The following is a 14,420-nucleotide window of genomic DNA, read 5'->3' as shown; positions in this document are numbered from 1 at the left end:
ACACCTACGGACAATTTAGAATCATCAATTAACCTCAGCATGTTTGTGGACTGTGGGAGGAAGCTGGAGAACCTGGAGGAAACTCACACATGTACAGGAGAACATGGAGACTCCATGCAGGAAGATCCCAGGAAGGCCGGGACATAAAGCGTAGATCTTCTAGATGTTGGTGCTAACCACTGAGGAACTGTCTCTGAAATCCTCCAACATAGAGAAGAAAAACACAATAATTCAACACCCAGGAGAACCAGAAGTTATTCCCGTTGTTCCGGTTTATTGAACTGTCCAGGCTCAGATCAACAACAGCATCACAACAAAAGCATCACCAACTCATGATCAGCAAAGTCCCGATGAGATTAAGCCTCATATTCACTATAAAAATGACAGAGACCAACCAGCTCAGACCTCTCCTTACTGCTGAGGAAACAAATGATAGTGGAATCCACCCATGAACTGCCCATGGTGAGTTATAAAAGCACACATCTGACAGTAGCAAATGCTGGCAAACATGGCGGTTCATTTACAGAAATTACAACAGAGTGTGCGATTATTCAACCTCTGATTGTTGCCCGGGACAAACTGACTTAAACACAAACAGGCACATCGTTCTCTTTGTATCATACAGACCTGATAATCCTCTAATCTCTCCATAAGGAACATGATACAGGATTCAGCCTCAAATGTCTATAGAAAACATCCAGAATTGAAACTGAATATAAAACATTTTTTTTCTTTTTTTGCCTTTGTAATATAAAATGTGTAATAACAAAACTGTTATTAGAAACTGATGATGAATGCATCGCTGCCAGGGTTTGATGTTTGCCTAAAATATGAGCTGAGGAGGCTAAAAGACTGAGAGTTGATCCGTCAGTAAGAACAGTCATCAGATAAAAGACACAACATGGAAGGACAGGCTAGAAAAATGTCCAAGTAAAAAAAAAAAAAAAAAATCTCATGGAAAACGGTTCATTTTAAGCCCTCCCATTCATATTTCCATCGCATCATTCCCTTTAGTCTGCTAGAATGAGTTACAGGTTTTATTGTGTGCTGTAAACATGCAAAAAGCATTTTAAAATAATGAAGAAAAAAATGGACGCATACACAAGTAGCATTTCACCACAGTGGGTCCAAGTTTGTAGTTTTTACACAAAACACAAAGAGACAGAAACAGCCTGAGAAGCATCTTTGAAACGAGAACTCAAGAGTCTTCAGCTTTGGCAAAACTTATGAATAAAAGCAAATAAACAAACATAAATACAACCAACAACAAACACTTTGGTAACAAAACCAGAGAGCGTTAGCAATCGCTGCCAAAGTCTTTGGCTTTCCAAGTACAAACTAAACTTTGGGGGGGATCAGAATTAAAGTGGCAACAGACAGATTTTGAACTTCGGTTCCAAATAGCATCACATCGTCTTCCATTTTCCTCAGAGCCTCGACACTAGCAGCTCCACCGGACACGAGACAAGCAGCGGCACTTAGAGGTAAGATTAACTGGAAGAATCCAACGTAAAATGGAGTAACAACATACTCTAAAGCAGAGACCACAGCAGGGGTTGGTGTCAGGGTGGAACTGGAGAAAAATTATGTTTATGAACTCAATTAGTCTGGAATGGAGCCATGAACAGTCCTGTCCACAGCAAGAAACACCTGTAAGAATCCCAGGTAAACAGAAACCTGGATCTCGATGCTGTGATGAAGGCATAAAGACTCATCTGTGATAATAAACAGGCAGGTTCTGGAACAGAATGTCGGTTCTGAACCCTCAAATCCAGACCTCTTTCTATTTTTCTGATTGTTGTGGCTCTTTGTCTTTTGTTGGGTAAAGTTTCCACTGGTACTCCAGATGTTCCACCACCAGCTACCATGGAAATGAGAAGCGTTGTCCTCTTTGTGTTTTGATTTGAAGACAGGCTTCCTTTGTGCCAGAATCTGAGCCTTCATTTCCCAGCGATAGAAAGAATTGCATAGTGAAAGTGTTCATACAGGAAATCAATCCAATGGTGTTGTTATTCTAAAGCCGTTACTCTGCTTCAGCAACCTTTACTTAACAAGAAAGTACTCCAAGTCTAAAGTCTCTTGGTGAGGACGGCAGTTAAAGGGTTGCAGCTTAGAAGAAGAAGAAGCTGAAGAAAGAAGTGAAGAACTGACTGATTCACACAATAAAGTCCTCAGTTTCCTTCAATAAAAGACCCACTGTCCTCTCTGAGCTCCTATTTCTGGCTCTTGGTGTTGTCGGGGCAAACATAAGACAGAAGCGTGTCTATCATGTTCTTGACGATGGCTGGGGGGGGATGGAGGGCGTGGGGGTGATGGTGAGCTGCAGTCATTTGCCAGGCGTCCACCAGCAGGACGTTCAGGCCCTTGAACATGGCTCTGAGCACCACGTCCAGCTGCAGGGAGAACCAGTCGCTGTTGTAGAGGCTCACCTCCTGGTCCAGAGCCTGGAGGTTGGCCGAGCGGATCACCACCAGCGTCTCCGGTGCTCGGTCCAGCAGTCTGACCAGCGCCCGTCGGATGTGGCGAAGCCGTCGGATGTACACCTCCACTGGAAAGGTGCTGAAGTGGGCCCAGATGCTGAGGACCACCACAGTGTCGGAGCCCCCGGCGAGGCCGTCCAGCTCATTGGAAATGTAGCGCAGCTCGCTGGACATGACGGTGGTGAAGCGGATGGGAGGGCCGTGGCAGCGGTACCTAACCAGGATGTTGTGGGTGCTGTCCACGGCCATGAACGGACCAACGTTTTTAGGACTGTGGAGGTCAAACTCCTTTAAATCTGAGTGAGACGCAATAAATGGAAGTTAGAGCAGGAAGGTTAGCTACAGATCAGTCAGAAAAACACATGAGACTCACCTGGAACAAAAGCAATGAGGTACTCAAACCATTGGCGGACTGTGGAGTCTCCATACATGTTGATGACTTTGTTCTGCAAACACTGAGCGACGGCGGATGACTGATTGAACTGACGCATAGTAGCGCCCCCTAAAGGCCTCCACGAGTCTTCGTAGTAATATCCAGAAGCTCCCAGCTGAGTGTCCTCTGGGTTTATGCTGCTGTTTTCTTCCTCTGCTTTATCTGATGCAAAGTTTAATTATTAGAGTAAAACAAAGCACAAACAGTGAAATGATGCAGAAACTGCAGGGAAACATACCTCTCTGCGGCTGAACGCTGATTTTGTGAGTTCCTGAAGGATATATGTGAACTTTGATGTTTACACCACTAAGACAGAAAAACAGAACTGATAAATATTAAAAAGTTAAGATCAATGTTTCATTTTGTTACTTAAAACAAATCCCATGAAGCCCACAAGAAAATGAAGAAGCTATCCATGGCTTTATTACCATGTGGTTAGACTAGTCTTATTTTTGTTTGCGGGTGTAGAGCAGTTTTCTCTCCAGCTGCTGCAAAATGCAGCTGCTCACCTTTTTTTTAAGTTATTTTTTTGGCTTGATTTGATAGGTCAGTGAAGAGGCAGACAGGAAAGTAGAGAGAAGAATGGGGGGAAGACCTGCAGCAAAGGGCAGTGAGCTGGAATCGAACCCAGGCTGCTGTGTTGGGAACTACAGCTATTCATGGGTCGCCCATTCAACCTGTTGAGCCATTTGGGCTCTCAGGTGCTCATGTTTTCAAAAGGAAAAAGAAAATGTAATCACATAACCCCAGTACTTACCACCCTCCACCTGCTTCCTGTCAGTTTCAGGACTAATTTTGAGACTTTATTGTTTGTATTTATTGGATATGACGTCTAGATAGCGATGCTTATTTCTGCAATATAATAGCTTTATTGTGGGATGGTGGAAGGAGCTGCTGATGGATTCTTTCTTTAAAATACAGTCTGTGTGTGGGACACAGAAAATAAATTACCTTTCCTATGTTTATTGTCATGTTCTTTGACCATAATCATGAGCTGCATTTGGATGTCCACTCTATAGTCCACTGTATCATCTGATTTCTGTAAATTACATCCATTATTACAGAATCACCACCACAGTGTGCATTTTCCTCACACTCTCTGCTGGAAGACCATGGAAAGGGCTAAATGAGAGCTCCTTCCTGCTGTGATTTTCCTACCTGGAGAACATTTAGTCCTCATATATCGGCCTGTCTCCTGCTCTGTCTGAGCAGCAGCAGTTATGACTGAAGCGGCTATATTTAGTTGCTTATTCTAGTCTGTAAATATGTAAGAGGTACGTCCATGTAAAGAAAATATGTTACGATTTCAGTGTTGAGAGATGTCATTTCTAATGTGAACTCTGGCATTAAATGTCATGCTGATGCATTTGTTCGTGTGACAGAGATAATTATAGATAATCGGAGCCATCCTGTGTCAGCGTTGCATCAAAGCTGTGCCAAAAATACATCAGCAGCTGTCAGCCCTCGATCCCTAGTCAGCGTTCTAAGCAGCAAACATTTTATAGTAGACAGCCTGAACATTACTACAGAGGAAGGAGCTCCAGACGACACAGACAGATATAATATAATATAATATAATATAATATAATATAATATAATATAATATAATATAATATAATATAATATAATATAATATAATATAATATAATTAGTGGTGGGACGCGATTAAAAAAAATTAAATTAATTACAGGCTTTGTAATTAACTGCAATTAATTGCAGTTTTGTCAAATAGCAATATTTGACAAAATAAGTGAAGTTTTTCAATTCAAATAAAATTGTGGTTGACAGTTGAATCAATGAATAGACATATACGTGTTTATAATTGAAAATTTATTTTAAAAAAGGAAAATGGGACATATAGAAAACGTGATTTTGATAACTTAAAGCCTGAATTTAGTTGTTTTTTCCACTGTATGGCACATAAAATCAGCATAAGTAATTCAAGGAGCTTCAGAAAGTTGAAAATCTAGAGATTCATTCTGTTTTCATCTTTTCTGGGTCTGATAAATGGTGTAATTTTGATGTTTTTTTTCATAGGAATATCAATTTTTATTTATGTAATTTTTTCATTAACAAAAAGTTTATAATTAAGTTATTAAAAGAGATATTTTTGTTGTTTAGGTTATTCCTCCTCCAAGGAGGCAGAGCCTCGACAGAGTAAAAACTTAAACCACAAAAATGTTTCATTTCTATTTATCTGCATTTTTCATCTGTCTGCTACATTCACAGATTACTGCAAATCTAAGTGCAATTATAGCGATTTTATTCAACATTTTAAGACTTTCTGTAAACTCAAGCACTGTCTAGAAAAGTGCTCTATTATGGGATGGCTACGCTGTTAGCATGACTCGTAGCTAACGTTAGCTCTGGTGCTAATGGCAACATGTTTTACATTGAGGTGATACCGTTGGCTTGAAGTGATGCAGTGATCAGAAAACTCTTTGTTGTACAATTTACACACAACCAGGCTTTTATCCAAGCTGCCATAGGGAAGATTTTTAAAAGAGAAATTTCTGCCCAACAATCTCAATCTGGTCTTCCTTCACTGTTCACCAGTGCCTGACTTCATTCAGTACTTCCTGTGCTTCTTCTTCATGGCTACAAACAGACTTCAGGTTCATTACCGCCACCTACTGGGCTGGAGTGTACATCAGAGTTACTGGTGTGCCACAAAAGAGGGAACTGAGGAGGGTGCAATTAATTGCGTTATTATTTTTAACGCGTTGTTTTAGCTGTAGTTAATTAATCGAAATTAACACGTTAAAGCCACAGCCCTATATAAAATATAATATAATATAATATAATATATTATAATATAATATAATATAATAGAATAGAATAGAATAGAAAATAATATAACGTAACATAATACAATATATCACCAAGTTCAGTTTGAGTTTGGTCTTTTTGTGGGATTTGTATAAAGAAAGAAAAAGGCAAAATGTCACCAGACTTATCCTATACTAAAACACAAATATACAGGGTGTTCCAAGAAATCTGACATAATTTCAACACATAATGATTTGTTTAAAATTAGTTTGCTCTTTTTGCTCAAAAAAAGTGTAATCATTTTTATTTTTCTGCTTTCAGGAATAGTCATTTACTGCAACAGAAAAGCCATTGTGTGTGTGTCGAAGAAAACTCAGTCAAATGTGAACACGCAACATGAATTTGTTAGAAAATTTCATAAACAAGCGCCAACAGGAAAGCAGATGTGAACGTTTTACTATCAGCAATTACCATCAAATTACCGTCCCTCAGAATTTTTCATTTGAAATTTGTAGAATAAAACATTTTATGTCCAAAATAAATCTTGTTAAGTATCATTTCTCCTGACCATGTAGTCATATGGACATCTCAAATGATGTCAGTTTTTTTGGGACACCCTGTATATATTTACCTTGAACAACACCACTAACCTCTGGAAGAGCAACGCCTCCTTGTTGGTGATGAGGTGTTTCAAGTAGCCTCCTTTGGCGTGGTTGATTCTGGTGTCACAGCTGAGCATCTTGGGCTTGTAGCAGTACCAGGGCTCTCCTGTGTACAGGTCCGTGTAGTTGCACAGCGGCTGGTCGGGGGGTAAACACATGTTGCACACGGTGGTTTCCGACAAGAAGCCCAGGCGGAACAGGCTCTTGAAGAACACCCGGTCGGGTCGTTCCTCCCTCAGCCGTCGTAGCACGGCCACGGCCTCGCTGGAGTGCACCATCACGACCTCAACCTGTGCACTTCCCTCCCAGAGGAGGGGGAACAGAGCAGAATAAAACCCGTTCCTGTGGTCCACCACCTTCCCCGCTACGCCTGCTCCCAGCTCCGGGGAGTGCAGTCTGGCCAGGAGGAAATCCCCACCGTAGCGTTTGGGGCGACCCAGGAAGTCGTGCATCTGAACGAGGACCTCCAGCTGGTCGCCCACATGCCACTCCCTTCCCTCCTTACTGGGAAGGATGGCGAACAGGCTGTGCACCGGGTCACTGGTCTGACGCAGGGTGGGCGGAGACGAGTGAGACGGAGGGCCGGGCCAGGAGATAGAGTCCAGCAGGTAGCGCTCTTCCACTTCATCTTCGGGGGACGGTTTCTGGCCCAGGTGGGAGCAGAAGGTACGGTTGTGGTAAAAAGGAGGAAGATTGACGGGGATGAAGGACGATTGGATCCGGCTTTGCAGCTGGTAGAGGGTGGAAATAGTGTGACAGTTCCAGTTCTGAAGAGAAATAAGGTTAGGAATCAGCTGGGGGTCATACAGACAGTAGAGTATTATAACTGTGATTTAAAATGCCTCAAAGAACAACTGGAGAGATTTAAACTCCACAAGTCACAAGAAGAACTGCAGTTTTACTGAATCTAGTACAAGGAAAACAGGTCCTGATGAAAACTAGGCTGGACACAGAAATGTCCATTCACTAGGCTGGAGAGGGTCTCACTAAAACACATTTCTGGTTGTATTTTGGGAATTGATCCAGTATGTTTGGAGTTTGACATGTACTAAAAACTAAAAATGGAAACATCCAGACTGCTGCTGCTTCATGTGAACTGATTGAACTCTAACACGTCTGTGGAAGATCAGCCTCACAGGAACATGAAGGAAGAAAACAAGCTCTTTAAAACGAGGAACTCAACTTTAAATATGTGGACTTTGGTGTTTCTCCATCAAGCAGCTGTGTTTGTTTAATAACCCGGGATGGATGCCCAGGGACGCTCTGGTTTTCACTCTGAGGGAACATTTTGGAATGCTCTTTCTGGCAGCACTCATGTTTTGTGTCTCGTTTATATTTTCATTCTTCATATCTGCATTTAGTGGGATATTTCTGAGTGCATTTATATTTTATTCATTCATTTATACTACACTTGTTTGAGTGTCTCTAAATATGTGAACATTTACATGAAATGAATAAAGCTACACAACAGATGAAAAGAAAAGCATATTTCTGTTGTCCTATGACTGCCTTATGAAGCAGGGTAGTGTTTAATGGGTAGATGACACACAGTTTGAACTAAAAGTCCATCACATCCATTTCCTATTTGAGGTCACAGAGCAGTTTTCTACAGAGCAGTCGTGTTTTGTCCTCACCTCTACAGTGTGGATGTTGCGCAGCAGGAAGATGAGGCCAGACAGCGCTAGGAAGAAGAAGATGACGGCATATTTGGTCAGATTTCGGCACATTGTGATCTCTTTCTGTCTCCCATGATCAGGCCCTGCTTCTCTCTCTGCTGTCACCGCAGTGATGACGGCATCATTTCATCTGTATCCATGAACGCTGGAGAAGGATGGAAATAAAGAAAAACTACAGCTTGATCTGCTCATGTTCATGAAGATGAAAAGCAGAGGCAGGAAAACAGAAACATTCACAGTAAGGTTCTGGCCCAAATACATGTGACAAAGCTGTTAAATCTTTATCAGATAGGGAAAGACACAAATATTTATAGAAGTGATTAAATCTTTCATTTTCAAAGCATGTTTGATCATACTTATGACATACTGTACATACTGAAATCATTCAGTGGTGTAATGTACAAAACACAGTCACTACTACCTGTGGTGAGGAAGTGCTTTGATAATGAGATGACTTGGGTGAAAATGAAGTATTTTATTTATTGTTCTTTCTTTCATGACGTACAGCCTCTTATACAGTTGCTGGATTTTGGGAAGAAAGCCGATTCATGGCTGAATTATTAGTAAATCCTACAAGGAAACAGAGTCTGTGAGTCTGATGTGAAGTTTTCAGTTACACTCTTTTCAGTTGAATCCTGTTTCATCAAACTAAGACTGTTTTTGTCCTTTTTAGTCATCATGGTTTCACATTTCTGCACTCGACACCTTATTCATTCACATATAGATTAACTGTAATTGAAGACTATTTTACTCAAGTGTTTCTATGGTGCAAAGCTTTATTTACTCTCTATTCTTAATATCACAGACAGAATAGTACTATTTCTACAAGCATGGGCGTGAACTTTAACAACTGGTTACTAACAACAAAAAGAGTAACTCAAGCACCAAAGTCCACTTACAAGCTGCATCCAGTGCTTTCAACCACATCACATTATCTTCATCAGCTGATGGAGCAGAATCCTATGTCATCATGGAGACCAAACTGTTGGCAGCAGATCAGGAACAATGAGAAAACCATCTGTCAGCAGATCCCTTCACAAGACCACCGAGCAAACCCCATCCACTCGATTAAACTCAAATACTATATTAAATGAACGGCTCACACATTAACGTAGCTCAATACACAAAACAGGAAGATAAAAATCATGAATAACATAAAATACCTCAGTGTACATAGTAGAAATATACACAACAGATTTCAATTAATAGATACTTTTAATACTTTTTTTTAAAAACTAAAAATGCCCTTTCCAAAATTATTCCTAGCCCTGTAAACTGTCACTTCTTTGAGAAAATTTGGTCTCTGTACCATTCCCTAGGGTTCTGGTAATATCCACGATGTTCTACAGCATTCTAATGTGATAAAAATGAAGAATAGCAGGCAGTAGGTCTCTAGTCACTTAGGCGACAACATTTTACTGAGATTAAACCAAAGAGCTGACAGAGAATGCAGGTAGGGTCCATCCCTGACAGGAAGCTGTGCATTGTGGCTAAAGGCTAAGAAGTCACATCCAAGTGTTATCAAGTGGCATAGCAGAATTGAAGCGTACAAGGAACGGCACATCGTGAAAAGTCTCTAAGGGTTTGGTGGGAAGCCAAAGTGATCGATGTGCTGGCAAGAATGAGAATGATGTTAAGAAGAAACCAAGGGTCACCACCCCGATGCACCGCAACAGTTCTCAGGATAGTCACTCCAGCAAACACTGCACAGGCCAGTCTCCACGGATACAAGGAGGAGAGACCTTTACATGACGGGAACACAAACGTTAAACCAAAAACAATCTTAAAGGAAGCAGAAATCGTTTGGTAAACACTCTGCCAAGAAACGCAGTGGAGTTATGTGTGGATCTGTTTGTCTGTGTGCAACATTTCTCAAAAACTAAATGTTTTTGAGAAAATGAAATTTCCAGGGAAGATCAGAAATGACACAAGGAGCAAGTGATTAGATTCTGGCAGTGATGCGGCTTATAGTCTTTAGATTTCTGTATCATTGCCAGATAGCGGCATGGCGTCACTGTGACAACCAGTGAACACTACATCAGCTGACTGCTGACGATCACATGATTGTGGACTTATCAGGACTTATCTGTTGGAAATCATACAATGACTTTTCTTGTTAAATCTGTGGTTGAATGAGATAAAACTGGTGTTGTACGGACACAGTAGTGTTGCTTTTGTTGAGCAAAAGAAAAGGAACGCATTCAATCCCAAGAATGTCATCCTCATAGTCAGTGACAGAGCTGTTATGTGATGTTTCAGGGTGTTTTCCAGCTAAGATTCCAGGCACTCCTCCAAATAAACGGCATAATGACAAAAGAGGACGACATTAAGATTCTGGAGGCAATCATTAGGCAGTCTGCAGAAAAACCAGACCTTCAAATTAGACAAAGACCTGAAACATACAGCCAAGTAAAAGCAGTCAAGCCTTCCAGCCTCAAAACAAAAAGACTAAAGAGGATTAGTCCAAAATCCCAGTGGAGACGGGCAACCAGATTGGTAGCAATTACAGAAAGCAGTTGATGGATGTAGGGCAGAACAACGGCTTTGCCACTGATTATTGAAAAGGATGTTACTAGTTTTATAAATGGCATTTATTAGGAAATAAAATCATGAACATCTCTAACACAATGTTGCACTTTGGCCATGAGTCAGACCTACTACTTTTATGTGCCATCTGAGGGGAATAATGCAGAATGTTTGGCAGATACACATCTCTAGAGTCAGGAAGTGTGTAACAGCATTGTATTAGTGGTAGGTCTAACCCCACAGCAAAATCAAAGATCTGAACCAGATGAAGACAGGAGACAATCTATTTAAAATCAAAGGTTCACCATTCTACATGAAAATTAGGAGGCATGTAGCTGATGGTATCTTTTAAAAACAGCTGTTAAAATTAGCTCCAAATTAACTGTTTGCTGTCACAGGTACTGACAGTCAGATCAGACTAATTCCTGGATAGGTTTTCTGTGGGTCAGGAGGAAGAATCTGGGGTGTTGATGAAATCACAAAGTAAAGGATAACCTCCTTAAACAGGGTTCATTTTTGGCAGTTTGGTCAATATTTGAGCAAAACGTCTCTCACTGAAACAGGAAATCCTCTTTTAAGATGCATTTTACGTTTAATTTTTTGTACAAAGTTACTTTTATGATGTTGAAAACAATCTTTTTTATTTTTTCCCCTTGTGGTTATTGTGTTTGACAGTAAAGTGTGACAGACATTGTCAGTTTGTCGCACCAACCTGATCTCACCTGGTTTCATCTGGTCTCACCTGATCCCACCTGGTTTCATCTGGTCTCACCTGGCCCCACCTGATCCCATCTGGTCCCACCTGGTTTCATCTGGTCTCACCTGGCCCCACCTGATCCCATCTGGTCCCACCTGGTTTCATCTGGTCTCACCTGGTTTCACCTGGTCTCACCTGATCCCACCTGGTTTCATCTGGTCTCACCTGATCCCATCTGGTCCCACCTGGTTTCATCTGGTCCCACCTGACCCCACCTGGTTTCATCTGGTCTCACCTGATCCCACCTGATTTCATCTGGTCTCACCTGGTCCCACCTGGCCCCACCTGGTAACAGATGAAACACCTCACCAGCTGAACATTTGCTTATCAACCGGACTTTACATTTACTGATGTTCCCTGAACGCCTCACAGTGCAGACTGATGCTGCTCAGTGATTGGGTGATCAGACAGGTGTGTGAGCAAAAAGTACTTAAAAAGTGAGATAAAGTGTCCTCATTTTAGAATAGTCCAAGATGAAAGCTTTTGATTTTATCCACGTGTTGTTTTCTATGAGCGGAGAAAACAGCGCAGGTACGTGGCTACATCTTTTAACAGCAGAGCGCTTTTTTCAATTTCAAAGGTTGCAGTCAGTCGTTTTCTTATAGTGGTTAGAAGCTAAAAATCATGATTGTGATGAATGATTATTTAATTTTGTAGCCCTGCTACAGCACGAGTCTTTGTAATTGTCTCTGGTTCAGTATCTTCCTGCCTGCAGTCTGATCATCAGCTGGATCTCAGTTGGACTTCTCCCTCTCTGCCTCCTCTTTCCTCAGTGTTGGGTGAGGAACGTACAACATCTAAACAGCTCATTCTACACATCAGGCAGGAACAGACTGACAGACACAGAAGAAATTAAAGTTCTACCGCTATGATGTATGATGAAAAACACTATAATATATACAAAATAATATAATATACAAGATTTATATATGTAAAACATTACACTATGTAAAAAGAAACCTAATGCTTGATTAGAAATTGACTGTAAATCAGTATTTGCCTGGTTTAGAAGTTGAGAAGTACTTGTTATTTTGCATTGAAGCATATTTAAGGGTGTGTACATAAACACAAAGCTACGATAGAGGCAGTGCTATCACATAATTTCTAACTTTAGGGTTGTAAACCTAGCAAAAAACACTACTATATATAAAATAATACAATATACAAGATTTATATGTGTAAAATATGATAATATATAAAAAGAAACATACTGCGGGGTTATAAATTCACTATAAATCCCAAATTGCTGTGACTGAATAATTTCTGTCACTCTTACAGCATCTGAACAGTATCAGCAAGTTAAGTTTCCTTTAACTTCTAGCAAATACTGTTAAATTAGTCCAAATGAAGGCTACTGATCCTGCTGATGGACTTTTATATTCATTTAAACATCATTAACGGGCAGGCTGAACAGTGTTTTTAGGTGGTATTAATCTAAACGTCCCCGGTAACCGGCAGCATCCTCCAGCTGCTCGGTTCATCTCTACCGGTCAGATTTATTTATTTCTAGCGACCAGCTGCTGCTCGGTTCGTCTCTACCGGTCAGACTGACTCTTCCTAGCGGCCAGCTGCTGTCTCAGGGACGGCTGAAAATGACGCCAGAGCCACAACAAAGACCTGATGATCCTGAAAACACTAGAGGAGGAACTCTGCATTTAAACAGCAGATATCTGACGGACCTCTGCTAGCTAACGCCGCTGGGTCGGTCGGTCTAAACCGTAAACCGTCGCTTTCTTACCGCGTCGGGATTAACGTGATGTCGAACCGCCGGAGGAGGCAGAAGGACCGGGCAGGGCCGGAGAGGAGGAGAACCGTTTAATGAAGCTCACCGGGAGGACGTTGTATCGTCTGTAAGAGCGTCTGGATCAGTGATGATGATTGGAGGAAAATGATGGGAGGAAAGGAGCAGCGGGGTGGAGGAGACTCTCAGTTTACAGCGTCCTCTAGTGGTCAGTCATTTTAAATACCTGAAGTCACAGAGTAGTGGAGTGACTGTAGTGACTGTAGGATAAAAAACATCTGTATCTATTCAATTCAATTTTATATATATATAGCGCCAATTACAGGTCACATTGTCTGCAGATGCTTTCCAGAACCCAGATGATCCCCCAGCCCAGCCCTAAGGACACAGTGGCAGAAAAACACCCTTTAACAGGAAGAAACCTGGAGCAGAACCCGACTCTTTATGTGGGTGACCCATCTGCAGCTGGAAGGAGGGTAGAGAGGGACAGAAGAGGTAGAGAGGTAGAAGTAGAGGGAGAGAGGTAGAGAGGTAGAGGGAGAGGTAGAGAGGTATGAATATATGAACACATTAGCAAAATGATAATTGCTATAAACAGTAGTGCAAAAAGCAGAGAATGCTGTTCCTGGTGGAAAAAAAAATACTGTACATGTCCATTGGAATACTGACTATTGTATAGGTGTGTAGGAATGGCTCAGCTGTTTATTACAGTGATGGCAGTGGGGAAGAAACTGTTTTTGTGTCTGGTGATATTTGTGTACAGGGATCTGTAGGGCCTGCCAGAGCGGAGGGGGGAAACAGTTTATGTCCAGGGTGAATGGGGTCTCTGATGATGTTTTCTGAAGTCCATACTATAGGCTGTAGTCTGTTTCTGTCCTGCTGTGTGGCTGATCCAGAGGTGCACAGGACAGATCGGATGACTGCAGTGTAGAACTGGATCAACAGCTCCTGTGGCAGGCCATGTCTCCTCAGCTGTTGTAGGAAATACATCCTCTGCTGAGCCTTTTTCAGGATGGAGTGGATGTTTGTCTCCCACTGCAGGTCCTGAGAGATTGTAGTCCCCAGGAGCTTGAAGGACTCCACAGCTATGATGTGATGTGTTTAGCCACCCGTCCATTGATTTTCAATCATGATCATGTCTTTGATACTTTTACTTTAATAAATTTTTTGCATTCTTTACTTTAACGATATTTATATATAATATATATTAAGGGTTAGGGTAATATATATATGGGCATATGTGTTCTGTAAAGTGTCTCAAGACAATTTGACTCTAATTGGCGCTATATAAATAAAATTGAATTGAAATTGAATATATATATATATATATATATATATATATATATATATATAAAGATAATAATTATATATTATTG

General features: G+C 41.1%; 1 protein-coding gene across 3 annotated transcripts; it reads right to left on the bottom strand.

The window, feature by feature from the left end:
• Nucleotides 1-254: 254 nt before the first annotated feature.
• On the bottom strand, nucleotides 255-13,192 carry nxpe3 (neurexophilin and PC-esterase domain family, member 3). Of its 3 annotated transcripts, none has more exons than XM_035949847.2 (8): nucleotides 13,042-13,192; nucleotides 11,269-11,588; nucleotides 8,920-9,002; nucleotides 7,979-8,165; nucleotides 6,333-7,111; nucleotides 3,152-3,219; nucleotides 2,854-3,075; nucleotides 255-2,776 (listed from the first exon to the last, which is right to left on the bottom strand). In XM_035949847.2, the coding sequence occupies exons 4-8, from the start codon at nucleotides 8,069-8,071 to the stop codon at nucleotides 2,214-2,216; spliced, it is 1,725 nt and encodes a 574-aa protein (XP_035805740.1). In that variant the 5' UTR covers nucleotides 8,072-8,165; nucleotides 8,920-9,002; nucleotides 11,269-11,588; nucleotides 13,042-13,192; the 3' UTR covers nucleotides 255-2,213. The 3 variants fall into 3 exon arrangements, with proteins under 3 accessions (XP_035805740.1, XP_035805743.1, XP_023129730.1); XM_035949850.2 differs by having other exon boundaries at nucleotides 11,539-11,588; XM_023273962.3 differs by lacking the exon at nucleotides 11,269-11,588.
• Nucleotides 13,193-14,420: the final 1,228 nt, after the last annotated feature.

Source organism: Amphiprion ocellaris, chromosome 11 (genome assembly GCF_022539595.1).
Source record: "Amphiprion ocellaris isolate individual 3 ecotype Okinawa chromosome 11, ASM2253959v1, whole genome shotgun sequence".
NCBI classification, from domain to species: Eukaryota; Metazoa; Chordata; class Actinopteri; family Pomacentridae; genus Amphiprion; species Amphiprion ocellaris.
The sequence above is the reverse complement of the archived record's forward strand: the minus strand, read 5'-3'. Positions and strand labels throughout refer to the sequence as shown.

Bases quoted from the DNA above. Each gene is read 5' to 3' on its own strand.
- nxpe3 (XM_035949847.2), bottom strand. From the start codon at position 8,071: ATGTGCCGAAATCTGACCAAATATGCCGTCATCTTCTTCTTCCTAGCG. The intron at 3,220-6,332 runs GTTAGTGGTGTT...TTTCTGTCTTAG, and splicing joins GAGGCGTTGCTCTTCCAGAG to TGGTGTAAACATCAAAGTTC. The intron at 3,076-3,151 runs GTATGTTTCCCT...ACTTTGCATCAG, and splicing joins CAGCGTTCAGCCGCAGAGAG to ATAAAGCAGAGGAAGAAAAC.